Source organism: Rutidosis leptorrhynchoides, chromosome 3 (assembly GCF_046630445.1).
Source record: "Rutidosis leptorrhynchoides isolate AG116_Rl617_1_P2 chromosome 3, CSIRO_AGI_Rlap_v1, whole genome shotgun sequence".
Lineage (NCBI taxonomy): Eukaryota > Viridiplantae > Streptophyta > Magnoliopsida > Asterales > Asteraceae > Rutidosis > Rutidosis leptorrhynchoides.
The window spans coordinates 441,641,689-441,656,302 of NC_092335.1; the positions used below are offsets into that span (position 1 = coordinate 441,641,689).

The 14,614-nt window shown below is 32.8% G+C and overlaps 2 protein-coding genes across 2 annotated transcripts; one reads left to right on the forward strand and one right to left on the reverse strand.

The window, feature by feature from the left end:
* Positions 1-6,484: 6,484 nt before the first annotated feature.
* On the reverse strand, positions 6,485-6,928 carry LOC139901518 (uncharacterized). The gene has a single exon (XM_071884220.1). The coding sequence runs from the start codon at positions 6,926-6,928 to the stop codon at positions 6,485-6,487; it is 444 nt and encodes a 147-aa protein (XP_071740321.1).
* Positions 6,929-11,468: 4,540 nt separating this feature from the next.
* Positions 11,469-11,978, forward strand: LOC139901519 (uncharacterized). Its single transcript, XM_071884221.1, has one exon. The coding sequence runs from the start codon at positions 11,469-11,471 to the stop codon at positions 11,976-11,978; it is 510 nt and encodes a 169-aa protein (XP_071740322.1).
* The last annotated feature ends 2,636 nt before the right edge of the window (positions 11,979-14,614 follow it).

The following is a 14,614-nucleotide window of genomic DNA, read 5'->3' on the forward strand; positions in this document are numbered from 1 at the left end:
TGTTTATTAACGAGTTATGCACTAACCCAAACCCCGAATTTAACGTTAAGTGGGGTTAGACTTCCCCACATTTAGCTGACGATATGTGAATTCGGTAGAATAAGTTTCACGAATTAGAATAGTGAGCCAGTTATTTACATCTCGGGTGGTGTATAATATATCAATGGGTTTAAAGTTTAGAACTACCCGATCGTCACTACTTAATTCTTTTTTAAGTGTAGCTTTTAGTAAATGGATACGTCTCTTTTCTGGTTCTTGGTCAAATGGATCGATATACACCGACATACATATTTCTATAGGGTGGACAATTCCTAACATTTCCTTTCGTTTATTCTCGGGATTAAAGTTTTCACCTCTATTACCCAATTGGCTGAAATTCAAGGTGTCAATATCTATTACAGCTTGTAGTTCATCTTTGGTAGATGACTCGTCTATTGAGAATATTGGGTTGGAAGGTTATGGAATGGTGAATTTCGGGATCGAAGCAAATTCTTCTTCATTAATGGTACTTATTGGTCTCACCATTTTGGTCTCGGGGGTAAAATTTTCAACGTTATCGTTTTCCCAAGAGTACCAATTTTTCACCCTTACTTCTTCTTCATTCATTGATGGATTGATGATTTTGTCGGTAGAGGCTAATGTGTCGATATGTTGTGAAAATGGTAAAACTGAATAAAAAGTATCATCGGGATAATTGGTGATTTCGAAGCTCTCGAATTTATCAAAATTCGATGATATGAGATTTTCTTGTACATGACTCCTCAGATCAACAGGTGCGTAATCTGATAGAGTTTCAGCTTGCCGATTTACAAACTCTCTCATTTGTTCATTTTGAGCATCAAGTTCTTCGAGTATGATTTTCATATAATCTAAAGAATTTTCAGGCACATAATTTTCCTCGCCTTCTGGTTGTTGAGTTTGGATATATTCTTGGGAATAATCCCAATTTGAATTGTATTCTTCATAATCGTTCCATTCAGGTTCCGTGGGTGCATAATTTTCCATAGGAACGTAATAATAACATTCCCATGTTGAGTGATAATCTCCACAGATTTCACAACCAGTTATTGTTTCGTCATTCGTGATCCAAGATTGACCGAACGAATTGTCATCAACATCCGTTTGAGAGTATTGATTAAATTGATTTCGGATGTCATAAAGAGTTTCCAAAATATTCTCGAGATTTTCCATAATGCGCTTATTACCAAATTTTAGCTACAATGTGGTGCATTTACTTAATTATCCTATTAGTTATAAAAATAAAAATTATATAAGTTATCAAATTAATAAACTTTTCTGCTTTTGCCCACGTTTCGAATAGCCAATAGATGCAGCAGGGAGCCAGAACCCTTTAAATCGGAAGCTCACAACTCAGCCACTAACAAATCCAACTATTACTACGAAGCAGAAAATTTGGATGTCTATCAATTTAACCGCTTAAAATAATTTTTCGTTTTTGAAATTTTAGAGAAGAGATAGAAAATTCTATGTCCTAAAAACTAGATCGTCGAGAAATAAGAAAGAAAAAGAAGTGCGTCGGAAAACGTCGAAAAATAAATATAAGAAAGAAAAATAATAGGCGTCGAAAAATAAAAATAAGAAAGTAGCGCATCTAAACTTAAAAAGGCACTAAAAACTAAAAATTAAAAGTTGCGTCTAAAAATATTAAAGCTTAAAAGAAATACTATATCCCAAATGGCAATAACTTAAAAAGGAACTAAAACTTTAAAAGGTGTCGCAAAATTCTAAAGCACCTAAATCTTAGTGTAAAGAAAAAGCACTTAAGGGATTTTACGGAAAAGCCTAAAAATCTAGAAATAAAAATAACTATGGTAAAAACTAAGTTTAAAACTAAGTACGAGCGATAAAATACAAATATTACGCTAAAACAAATAAAAAGTTACAAAATATAAAAATAATCTTAAAGTTGTAAAAAGTACAATTTTTATAAAAATATTATTTTTATATTATTTATTTTATAAAAGTATTAATTTTATAATTTATTAAAACTAAATAAACTAAATATACAAATTAATTAATATCTAAAATTAATTAATATAATAACTAACCCTAATTAGGGTTTAATATTAATAATAATTAACAATAATCCGTAATTAATGCTGTCGGCAGGTTCAGTAGGGCGTGTCAGGTCAGGCCATGCGATCGCATGGTTTTATAACACCCGGCTCATGCGATCGCATGGGCCTGGGTTCCCGTTTTTTTTTTTTAAGAATTTTATATTGTTTTTCTAAAAAATAATATACAAATATATTTATACAAATATATTTTAAAAATATAGCGTTTCGCCGGTTCCCCGGCAGCGGCGCCAAAAACTTGATGTTATGCGAGGCGTACTAGGAAATAGTGTATATTTTACTAGGAAAAACTATTAAATATGATACAATTTTACACAAGATATTTATTTATTTACAGATGGGATATACCTAAACCTTGCTACAACACTATAGGCAGTGTACCTAATCGTAGAGTAGTATAGTTTTTAGTATGTCCAGTTCGTTCCACAGGGAGACGACTTATTTTACACTATATTTTTAAACAATTATATTTGTACAAAATATATTATATATATTAATAATATATAAAAGGGGGTTTACCGTTTAATGACCAGTTTGTCGATTTTAAAAACTTTAGTTGCAGTTAAAATTTAATGTAAAATATTAAATAAATAAAAGACTTAATTTAAAGCGTAAAGTAAATAACGATAATGAAATTGCGATAAATAAAAGTGCGATAATTAAAAATGCAATTAAATACAATGACAATAAATAAAAGTGCGATAATTAGAAATGCAATTAAATATGAAAATAAAGGAATTATGCTTATTTAAACTTCCGTAATCATGATGTTTGACGTGTTGATTTTAGTTTATTCTCATGGGTTAATTGTCCTTTGTCCTGGATTATTTAATATGTCCGTCTGGTTTTTGTCCATAACAGTCCATCGGTCATAAATTTAAAGTGCGAGTATCCTCGTCAAATTATCCTTATATCCGAAGTCAAATATTCCAACTAATTGGGGACTTAAACTGTAACAAGGTCTTAATACTATGTTTAATAATTACACCAGGATATCAACTGCGTGTAACCCAAGGTTTTAATACTTTGTTATCAATTATGCCAAGTGTCCTTGTACATAATTTCACCCCTATTTTAATAATTCCATAGACTATTAATCCATTCCCGTGTCCGGTTAAATGAACGATTATTCGTACATATAAATATCCCGCCCATCGTGTCCGATCGAGTGTATATGGTTATTTATAGGTAAGTCCAATTGTAAATCTTTATATTAAAATTAACAAACTATCATTTAGTTAAACAAATATAAAGCCCATTAATAGCCCATAGTCTAATTTCCACAAGTGTCGTTCTTTTGTCCAAACCCCAATTATGGTACAAAGCCCAATTACCCATTTTTAGTAATTATTTTTAGTCCAACATCATGATTACTTCGTCTTAAATAAGCATAATAATAACTTAAGTACGAGACATTAATTTAAAAAGAAGAACATAGCTTACATTGATTATTTATCGCGTAGTGTTACACGGACAGAGCTCCGACTTTAAAACCCGTAAAATAACCTTTGCATAACCCAAAACTAATCTAATATAAAACTACACTATACTATATATATATATATATATATATATATATATATATATATATATATATATATATATATATATATATATATATATATATATATTATTACAGAGGAGTATTATTATTATGTGTAAAACTCGTCGCCCAAACTTGCAATTTATAGGAATGTGGCCTGACTTTTCGGCTCATGCGATCGCATGAGATTATAACTACCAGGCCATGCGATCGCATGGCCACCTGGATCCAGCCAAGTTGCCTTGTTTTCTAGCTTGCCGACGTTTTTATTTAATAATATAATATATAATAAATAAATAATTTATATAATTATTTAAATATTATATTATATTCTTGTGCATAGTAGACTCATAATTTTTGGTCCGTTGCGTCGGGCGTTGATAGTTGGCTCAGGTCCCGGTTCCGGATTTTCGAACGTCCTTTTGTATAATTTAATATCTTGTACTTTGCGTTCCGCAACTTGTACTTTTGTCATTTTTAGACGTTTCTCATCAATAAATTGAACCACTTGGATTGTATCTTGTACATTTGATCTTTTTGGTCATTTGCGTCTTCAAATCGTCGTTTTCGCCTTTTGTCTTCGCACTTATTTAATATAAACGATTACAACTTAAAATAGGACAATTATAACTAAATAATTTACATATTGGGAGGATATTACTACTAAATATATGTTCATTTGGAGCACTATCACACTCCATGCCTAGAAATGACTTCCTTAATGTAGACTTGAGCCAACTTCTCCATCTTATCAGTTTCTCTTATCGGTAAGAAGTGTACAGACTTAGTGAGACGATCCACGATAACCCAAATGGTATCGTAACCTCCCATCGTTTTCGGCAGTTTCGTGATGAAGTCCATGGTAATACCTTCCCATTTCCACTGGGGAATCTCTGGTTGTGTTAATAGCCCTGATGGCTTCTGATGTTCAGCCTTGACCTTAGCGCAAGTCAAGCACTTCCCAACATAGGTAGCGATGTCAGCTTTCAAATTTGGCCACCAATAGAATGCCTTCAAATCTTGGTACATTTTATCTGAACCAAGGTGAATTGAGTACCTTGACTTGTGTGCTTCCTCCAACACTAGTTCTCTCAATCCACCAAACTTTGGTACCCAAATATGATTAGCAAAATACCATGTTCCATCATCTTTTATGTCGAATTTCTTATCCAACCCTTTGAAAAATTCAACATCAACGTTTTCTTGTTTCATGGCTTCCAGTTGTGCTTCGTGGATCTGTGAGGTAAGGTTTGTACGTATAATCATGTTAAGAGCTTTAACTCTGAGAGGTTTCTCTCTCTCTCTTTTCTGCTTAAAGCATCCGCTACAACATTCGCCTTGCCAGGATGATATTGAAGTTCACAATCATAATCGTTAAGCAATTCCATCCAACGTCGCTGTCTCATGTTGAGCTGTTTCTGATCAAATATGTGTTGTAGGCTCTTATGGTCGGTGAAGATAGTAAACTTGGTTCAATACAGGTAATGTCTCCACATTTTGAGTGCGAAGACTACAGCTCCTAGTTCAAGATCATGTATTGTGTAGTTCTGCTCGTGAATCTTTAACTGTCGAGATCCATAAGCAATAACCTTATTTCGTTGCATAAGCACGCAACTCATTCCTTGACACGAGGCATCACAATAGATGACAAAATCTTTATTCCCCTCAGGTAGAGACAATATCGGTGCAGTTGTTAGCTTCTCCTTCAACAAATGAAATGCAGTTTCTTGCGGTTCTCACCATTCATATTTCTTGCCTTTATGAGTCAACGTGGTTAATGGTCGGGCAATCTTAGAGAATCCTTCGGTGAATCTCATGTAACCAGCTAGACCCAAGAATTGTCGGATCTGTGTTGGTGTCTTTGGGATTTCCCAATTCTTAACCGTCTCAATCTTTGTCGGGTCAACTTGTATTCCATTGGCACCTACCACATGACCAAGGAATTGTACCTCTTGCAACCAAAAGTTACACTTCAAGAACTTTGCATACAAATGCTCTTCTCTAAGCATAGTCAGTATCGAACGTAAATGTTGTTCGTGCTCTTCTTTGTTCTTGGAGTACACCAATATATCATCAATAAACACAATGACGAATTTATCTAGGTATGGCTTACACACACGATTCATGAGATCCATGAACACTGCCGGTGCGTTCGTCAAACCAAACGGCATTACTGTAAATTTATAATGTCCATAACGTGTTCTAAACGCCGTCTTCGGGACATCAACTTCCTTGACCCTCAATTGGTGATAACCGGACCTCAGATCAATCTTCGAGTAACAACTAGATCCCTGTAGTTGATCGAATAAGTCATCAATCCTCGACAGTGGGTACCGATTCTTGATTGTCAACTTGTTCAACTCTCTATTGTCGATACATAATCTCATCGACCCATCCTTCTTCTTAACCAACAAGACCGGAGCTCCCCAAGTGTAACAACCTCACTTTGGGCCTAGTAGGTAATGACCTATTTACCCTTCTTTGTTATTAAAGTGATTTTAATAATTATGTGTTTTAATTATTGAGTATGGGATAATGTGAGTTTTGTGACAAGGGTCACAGAACATATTTCCTTTTGTGAATTGGACTTAAAATGAATAAGTTATTAAAGATTTTGGATTTCAGATAACTGGTAAATACCCATATATTAGACGAGAGAGCATACCTTCATGTGAAGGAACCTAAATTTTAATATATAAGCCTATACGTTTCATTCTTTCCTCTTTTAGCAACTAAACAACCCTAATCAAACCCTAAAACACTCTCTTCTCTATAAATCCTTAAAATCAACAAGTGCAAATTGAAGATTAAGTCTTGGTGTGTCTAATCCTTTGAGATTTCATAATCAAAACAAGGTAAGTATCTTAATTTGGGACATCATTTCACAAATTTCTGAAGGAGCTAATCTATACGGAGCTTTAGCAACCGGTGTAGCCCCTGACACTAACTTGATCTTATATTCAACTTCCCTGATTGGCGGTAAGCCTAGAAATTCATCTGGGAACACTTCTGGATATTCATACACCACCGAAAAATCAGACACTATCTTCTTTTCCTTCTTTACATCGAACACATAAGCTAAGAAAGAATCACATCCCTTGGCCAAAGATTTTTGAGCTTTCATCATCGACAACAGTGGACAACAGAACCCACCGTGATCACCACGAGCCACTACCCGTTTCCCACCAGCCACCGGAAAAGAAATTACTTTCCTATCACACTTAATATTGGCCTTATGGTCACTAAGCCAATTCATGCCTAGTGTTACATCAAAGCTTGGTATAGGCATCACTAGGCAAACTGTAGTGACCCGAACTTTTTCATGTTTATATATATTAATTGAGATTGATATTTACATGATTAAATGTTTCCAACATGTTAAGCAATCAAACTTGTTAAGACTTGATTAATTGAAATACGTTTCATATAGACAATTGACCACCCAAGTTGACCGGTGATTCACGAACGTTAAAACTTGTAAAAACTATATGATGACATATATATGGATATATATATATAGTTAACATGATACTATGATAAGTAAACATATCATTAAGTATATTAACAATGAACTACATATGTAAAAACAAGAGTACTAACTTAATGATTTTTAAACGAGACATATATGTAACGATTATCATTGTAAAGACATTTAATGTATATATATCATATTAAGAGATATTCATACATGATAATATCATGATAATATAATAATTTAAAATCTCATTTGATATTATAAACATTGGGTTAACAACATTTAACAAGATCGTTAACCTAAAGGTTTCAAAACAACACTTACATGTAACGACTAACGATGACTTAACGACTCAGTTAAAATGTATATACATGTAGTGTTTTAATATGTATTTATACACTTTTAAAAGACTTCAATACACTTAACAAAATACTTCTACTTAACAAAAATGCTTACAATTACATCCTCGTTCAGTTTCATCAACAATTCTACTCGTATGTACCCGTATTCGTACTCGTACAATACACAGCTTTTAGATGTATGTACTATTGGTATATACACTCCAATGATCAGCTCTTAGCAGCCCATGTGAGTCACCTAACACATGTGGGAACCATCATTTGGCAACTAGCATGAAATATCTCATAAAATTACAAAAATATGAGTAATCATTCATGACTTATTTACATGAAAACAAAATTACATATCCTTTATATCTAATCCATACACCAACGACCAAAAACACCTACAAACACTTTCATTCTTCAATTTTCTTCATCTAATTGATCTCTCTCAAGTTCTATCTTCAAGTTCTAAGTGTTCTTCATAAATTCTACAAGTTCTAGTTAAATAAAATCAAGAATACTTTCAAGTTTGCTAGCTCACTTCCAATCTTGTAAGGTGATCATCCAACCTCAAGAAATCTTTGTTTCTTACAGTAGGTTATAATTCTAATACAAGGTAATAATCATATTCAAACTTTGGTTCAATTTCTATAACTATAACAATCTTATTTCAAGTGATGATCTTACTTGAACTTGTTTTCGTGTCATGATTCTGCTTCAAGAACTTCGAGCCATCCAAGGATCCGTTGAAGCTAGATCCATTTTTTCTTTTCCAGTAGGTTTATCCAAGGAACTTAAGGTAGTAATGATGTTCATAACATCATTCGATTCATACATATAAAGCTATCTTATTCGAAGGTTTAAACTTGTAATCACTAGAACATAGTTTAGTTAATTCTAAACTTGTTCGCAAACAAAAGTTAATCCTTCTAACTTGACTTTTAAAATCAACTAAACACATGTTCTATATCTATATGATATGCTAACTTAATGATTTAAAACCTGGAAACACGAAAAACACCGTAAAACCGGATTTACGCCGTCGTAGTAACACCGCGGGCTGTTTTGGGTTAGTTAATTAAAAACTATGATAAACTTTGATTTAAAAGTTGTTATTCTGAGAAAATGATTTTTATTATGAACATGAAACTATATCCAAAAATTATGGTTAAACTCAAAGTAGAAGTATGTTTTCTAAAATGGTCATCTAGACGTCGTTCTTTCGACTGAAATGACTACCTTTACAAAAGCGACTTGTAACTTATTTTTCTGACTATAAACCTATACTTTTTCTGTTTAGATTCATAAAATAGAGTTCAATATGAAACCATAGCAATTTGATTCACTCAAAACGGATTTAAAATGAAGAAGTTATGGGTAAAACAAGATTGGATAATTTTTCTCATTTTAGCTACGTGAAAATTGGTAACAAATCTATTCCAACCATAACTTAATCAACTTGTATTGTATATTATGTAATCTTGAGATACCATAGACATGTATACAATGTTTCGACCTATCATGTCGACACATCTATATATATTTCGAAACAACCATAGACACTCTATATGTGAATGTTGGAGTTAGCTATACAGGGTGGAGGTTGATTCCAAAATATATATAGTTTGAGTTGTGATCAATACTAAGATACGTATACACTGGGTCGTGGATTGATTCAAGATAATATTTATCGATTTATTTCTGTACATCTAACTGTGGACAACTAGTTGTAGGTTACTAACGAGGACAGCTGACTTTATAAACTTAAAACATCAAAATATATTAAAAGTGATGTAAATATATTTTGAACATACTTTGATATATATGTATATATTGTTATAGGTTCGTGAATCAACCAGTGGCCAAGTCTTACTTCCTGACGAAGTAAAAATCTGTGAAAGTGAGTTATAGTCCCACTTTTAAAATCTAATATTTTTGGGATGAGAATACATGCATGTTTTATAAATGATTTACAAAATAGACACAAGTACGTGAAACTACATTCTATGGTTGAATTATCGAAATCGAATATGCCCCTTTTTATTAAGTCTGGTAATCTAAGAATTAGGGAACAGACACCCTAATTGACGCGAATCCTAAAGATAGATCTATCGGGCCCAACAAGCCCCATCCAAAGTACCGGATGCTTTAGTACTTCGAAATTTATATCATATCCGAAGGGTGTCCCGGAATGATGGGGATATTCTTATATATGCATCTTGTTAATGTCGGTTACCAGGTGTTCACCATATGAATGATTTTTATCTCTATGTATGGGATGTGTATTGAAATATGAAATCTTGTGGTCTATTGTTACGATTTGATATATATAGGTTAAACCTATAACGCACCAACATTTTTGTTGACGTTTAAAGCATGTTTATTCTCAGGTGAATACTAAGAGCTTCCGCTGTTGCATACTAAAATAAGGACAAGATTTGGAGTCCATGTTTGTATGATATTGTGTAAAAACTGCATTCAAGAAACTGATTTCGATGTAACATATTTGTATTGTAAACCATTATGTAATGGTCGTGTGTAAACATGATATTTTAGATTATCATTATTTGATAATCTACGTAAAGCTTTTTAAACCTTTATTTATGAAATAAAGGTTATGGTTTGTTTTAAAAATGAATGCAGTCTTTGAAAAACATCTCATATAGAGGTCAAAACCTCGCAACGAAATCAATTAATATGGAACGTTTTTAATCAATAAGAACGAGACATTTCACAAGTCACATGGAAAAGAATTATCCAGCACATGATTTAGAAATGGCTGCAGTAGTGTTTGCGTTAAAGTTGTGGAGGCATTATCCTTATGGTACGCATTGTGTTATCGGCACCGATCATAAAAGTTTATAGTATATCTTTTCGTAGAAAGAGATGAATATACGCCAGAGACGGTGGCAAGAACTAATCAAGGATTACGACTGTGAGATCAAATATCATCCTGGTAAGGCAAACATCGTGACTGATGCGTTAAGTCGTAGGAAATCCGCTGACAGTGTAAAGTTTATGCAAATTGAGATTGTGTCTGATTTAGTGGATCGACTAAAGATAACTTAACTCGAAGCATTACAAGATGAACATTTGAAATCTGAGTTAATGGTGAAAAGAAGAGTAGAATTGATGAATGATTCTAGACGATTAAAGACTTACGTGAACGAGTTTGGGTGCCGTTATTTGGAGGATTGAGGGATTTAATTTTAAATGAAGCACATAAATCGAGATTATCCGTGCATCCCGGTAGTAAAAAAATGTTCCATGATCTGAAATTGTTATATTGGTGGCCAACTATGAAAGCAGACATCACGCAATACGTGGAAAAGTGTCATATTTGCGCCCAAGTGAAAGCAGAACACCAAAAACCGTATGGGTCTTTGCGTTAATTAGAGATTCTAGAGTGGAAGTGGGAACATATCACCATGGATTTTGTGACAAAACTACCCAGAACCCAGAAAGGAAATGACATGATTTGGGTAATAGTGGACCGTTTAACCAAAAGTGCGCATTTCCTAGCTACTAGTGAAACAACTCCGTTGACCAAATTAGCTCAGTTGTACCTAAATGAAATAGTATCACGACTTGGTATACCGCTGTCTATTATATCAGATAGAGATTCTCGATTTGTGTCTAGTTTCTGGAATAGTCTACAAGAAAATTTGGGTACTCGTGTCAACCTTAGTACAGCGTATCATCCTCAGACTGACGGTCAAAGTGAACGAACTATTCAAACTTTAAAGGATATGTTAAGGGCTTGTGTGTTAGAGTATGGTGGATCGTGGGATTATCATCAGCCGTTGATCGAATTTGCTTACAATAACTCCTATCATTCAAACATTGGCATGCCGCCTAATGAAATGTTGTATGGTATAAAGTGTTGAACTCCATCGTGTTGGTTGGAGGTAGGTGAGAAACAGTTTGCGGGTCCAGAAATTGTGCAGCAGACTGCAGAAAAAGTGACTATCGCACGTGAAAAGCTGAAAGCTGTTAGAGATTGACAAAAGATGTATGCAGATCCTCGTCACCGACCAATGACGTTTACTGTGGGTGAACGTGTGTATTTAAAAGTGTCACCGTGGAAGGGCGTAATTCGATTCAGTAAACGAGGAAAACTAGCTCCGAGATACATTGGTCCTTTTAGAATTCGTCAAGTGCTGAACGATCAAACCGTAGTGTTAGATCTTCCTCCAGAGTTAGCTGGTATTCATGACACGTTTAACATCTGCTATATTCGTAAGTGTAAAGTGGACGATGAAAGTCAGATTCTTCCTCTACAAGATATGAAAGTAGATTCTAGTAAGAAATTGGTGGAAGAACCAGTGAGAATCGTCGACAGAAAAGTGACTAAGTTGCGCAAGAAAGAGATTTCAATGGTGCTTGTGGAATGGAAGCATAGTTTAGGCACCAATCTGACATGGGAGACCGAGGAGTTGATGGCCTCTAGATACCCTCAATTGTTTAACCTTGACCAGATTCCGAGGACGGAATCTCCTTTAAGGGAGGTAGATTTGTAACAACCTCACTTTGGGCCTAGTAGGTAATGACCTATTTACCCTTATGTGCTATTAAAGTGATTTTAATAATTATGTGTTTTATAATTATTGAGTATGGGATGATGTGCGTTTTGTGACAAGGGTCACATAACATATTTTCTTTTGTGAATTGGACTTAAAATTAATAAGTTATTAAAGATTTTAGGTTTCAGATAACTGGTAAATACCCGTGTGTTAGACGGGAGAGCTTACCTTCATGTGAAGGAACCAAAATTAAATATATATAAGCCTATACGTTTCACTCTTTCCTCTTTTAGCAACTAAACAACCCTAATCAAACCCTAAAACACTCTCTTCTCTTTAAATCCTTAAAATCAACAAGTGCAAATTGAAGATTAAGTCTTGCTGTGTCTAATCCTTTGAGATTTCATAATCAAAACAAGGTAAGTATCTTCAATTTTGATGAATTCAAATGGGTTTTAAGTAGGTTTGGGTGAATTGGGTTTTAAGTGTTTGATTTGCTATGCATGTGTTAATGATTATGTTTTAGACTTATAAACATGTTAGACTTATGCTCTAAGATCTAATGGTGTTGTGAATTGAGCTAAAACTGATTTGATATGGTGATTTAAAGTTAGGGTTCATGTTAGTGTAAATTGGGTATTTTGATACTCTGATCCTAAACCTTGTGTATAAATGTTAGATTTTGATGTTTATGGTTAGGAAAAGTGTTTATACATGTTATGTATGTTTCCTTATGCTCAAATTTGACCAAAACGAGTGAAAATCCAGTTTTTTGGCATGAAATCAGCTTGATGAATAAGATACAGATGCTCGAAAACAGGGTGCTCGAAAACCTCTAGTGTTCGAAAACAGTGTGTGCTCGAAAACCTGTTACTGCTAGAAAACTATATTATGCTCGAGAACTCTGCTCGAAAACATAGTGTGCTCGAAAACCTTTTGCTGCTCGAAAAATATATATTGCTCGAAAACATTATACTGTTCGAAAATTGTGTGGTGCTCGAAAACCCTATCTGTGACGACCCGAAAATTTCCGACTAAATTTAAACTAAATCTTTATATGATCTCGACACGATAAGCAAAGTCTATTAAATTGAGTTTCAAAATTTTTTTGAACTAATTTCATGAATTCATTTAACCTTGACCAGTTTCGACGATTCACGAACAACTAATTGTAAATAAATATGTATGTATATTATAACTTGAGATACATTAATAAAATATTAATTGATTTAGTTGGTAAAACTAATTATGTAAAATATTATGCGATATAACTGAACTTGTTATTAAAACATATTTGAATATATATATATATATATATATATATATATATATATATATATATATATATATATATATATATATATATATATATATATATATATATATATATATATATATATATATATATAAAGTATATCAAATATAATTACACGTACAATTCTATGAACTTGTTAGTATCCAATATGAATATATATATATATATATATTGATCATAGTAATATTACTGAAACATAATTATAAATGGTATATTAAATATAAATGATTTCGAATATAATGATTGTGATCATTAGTCTGTAAATAGATTACGTAGATTATAAGTTTATTTAAAACACATTCACTTTGATAAATTGAATTTAATACTTTGTATATCTTAGTTTGGACTAATATCAAGTAAGTGACAAAACTTTAATTAAATAGTTTTAATAAGATTAAGACCAAAAGATATAAATTTATAAATATTTCATTTTTGTAAATAATTATGTACTAATTCATTATATTAATATTATTATTATTAATTATTAACATTGGTATTAATAAATATTATTACCATTATTATTAACATTATTATTATTATTATTATTATGATAATTATTATTAATAGTATTATTATTATTAATATATGAATTAATAAAATTAATAAGAGAAACATATTGTTATGCATCAATTCAGTTTGATATGTTTTCTGTTTCCCCATGATATAATGTCAACAATCAAGACAAATCATCCACCAATCATCCACTGCTTCAAATTGAATACTGATAGAGTGATTAATTAAATTACTATGTTAAATGGTCCATGTGTCTTCCCTCTATTATATATGCATATGAATACGATACATTCATATAAAAAAACAATCTCATCTACACTTGATCACCTTGCTTCCTCATGATCTTCCATCACCAACCATCTACACTCTTCACCCTACACCGCTGTTTCCTGTCTAATTCGATGAACCACAATCTTCAAGCTCGATCACCAACTCTTCTCATACGTTCCATTTATATTCTTTGTTTAACAACCCTTACCATTTTCATCACCTCATCATCATTATTGCTAAACTGCTCGCTACTATATATTTCTGTTTTCGATCACCTTTCACCACCACCGATCACCTTATTCTTTGTTTGATCACCAAGTTTAAACACCAATCGAAACCACCATTACCTACTTTCAATCTGCAAGTTTATCGACTCTAACCCAACCCAAAAACTGAAACCCATTTAGTCCTATCGAGAACCACCTATGAAATCCTTATGTTTTTGTCTATGAAAAACCACCACCTTTCAAAACCAAACCCAAACATGATCAAAATAATTGTTTCTGTAATTCTTCTGTTTCTGCTTCAAATCATC

Excerpts from the sequence above, each read along its gene's own strand:
- LOC139901518 (XM_071884220.1), bottom strand. The coding sequence starts at position 6,928 with ATGCCTATACCAAGCTTTGATGTAACACTAGGCATGAATTGGCTTAGT.
- LOC139901519 (XM_071884221.1), top strand. The coding sequence starts at position 11,469 with ATGTATGCAGATCCTCGTCACCGACCAATGACGTTTACTGTGGGTGAA.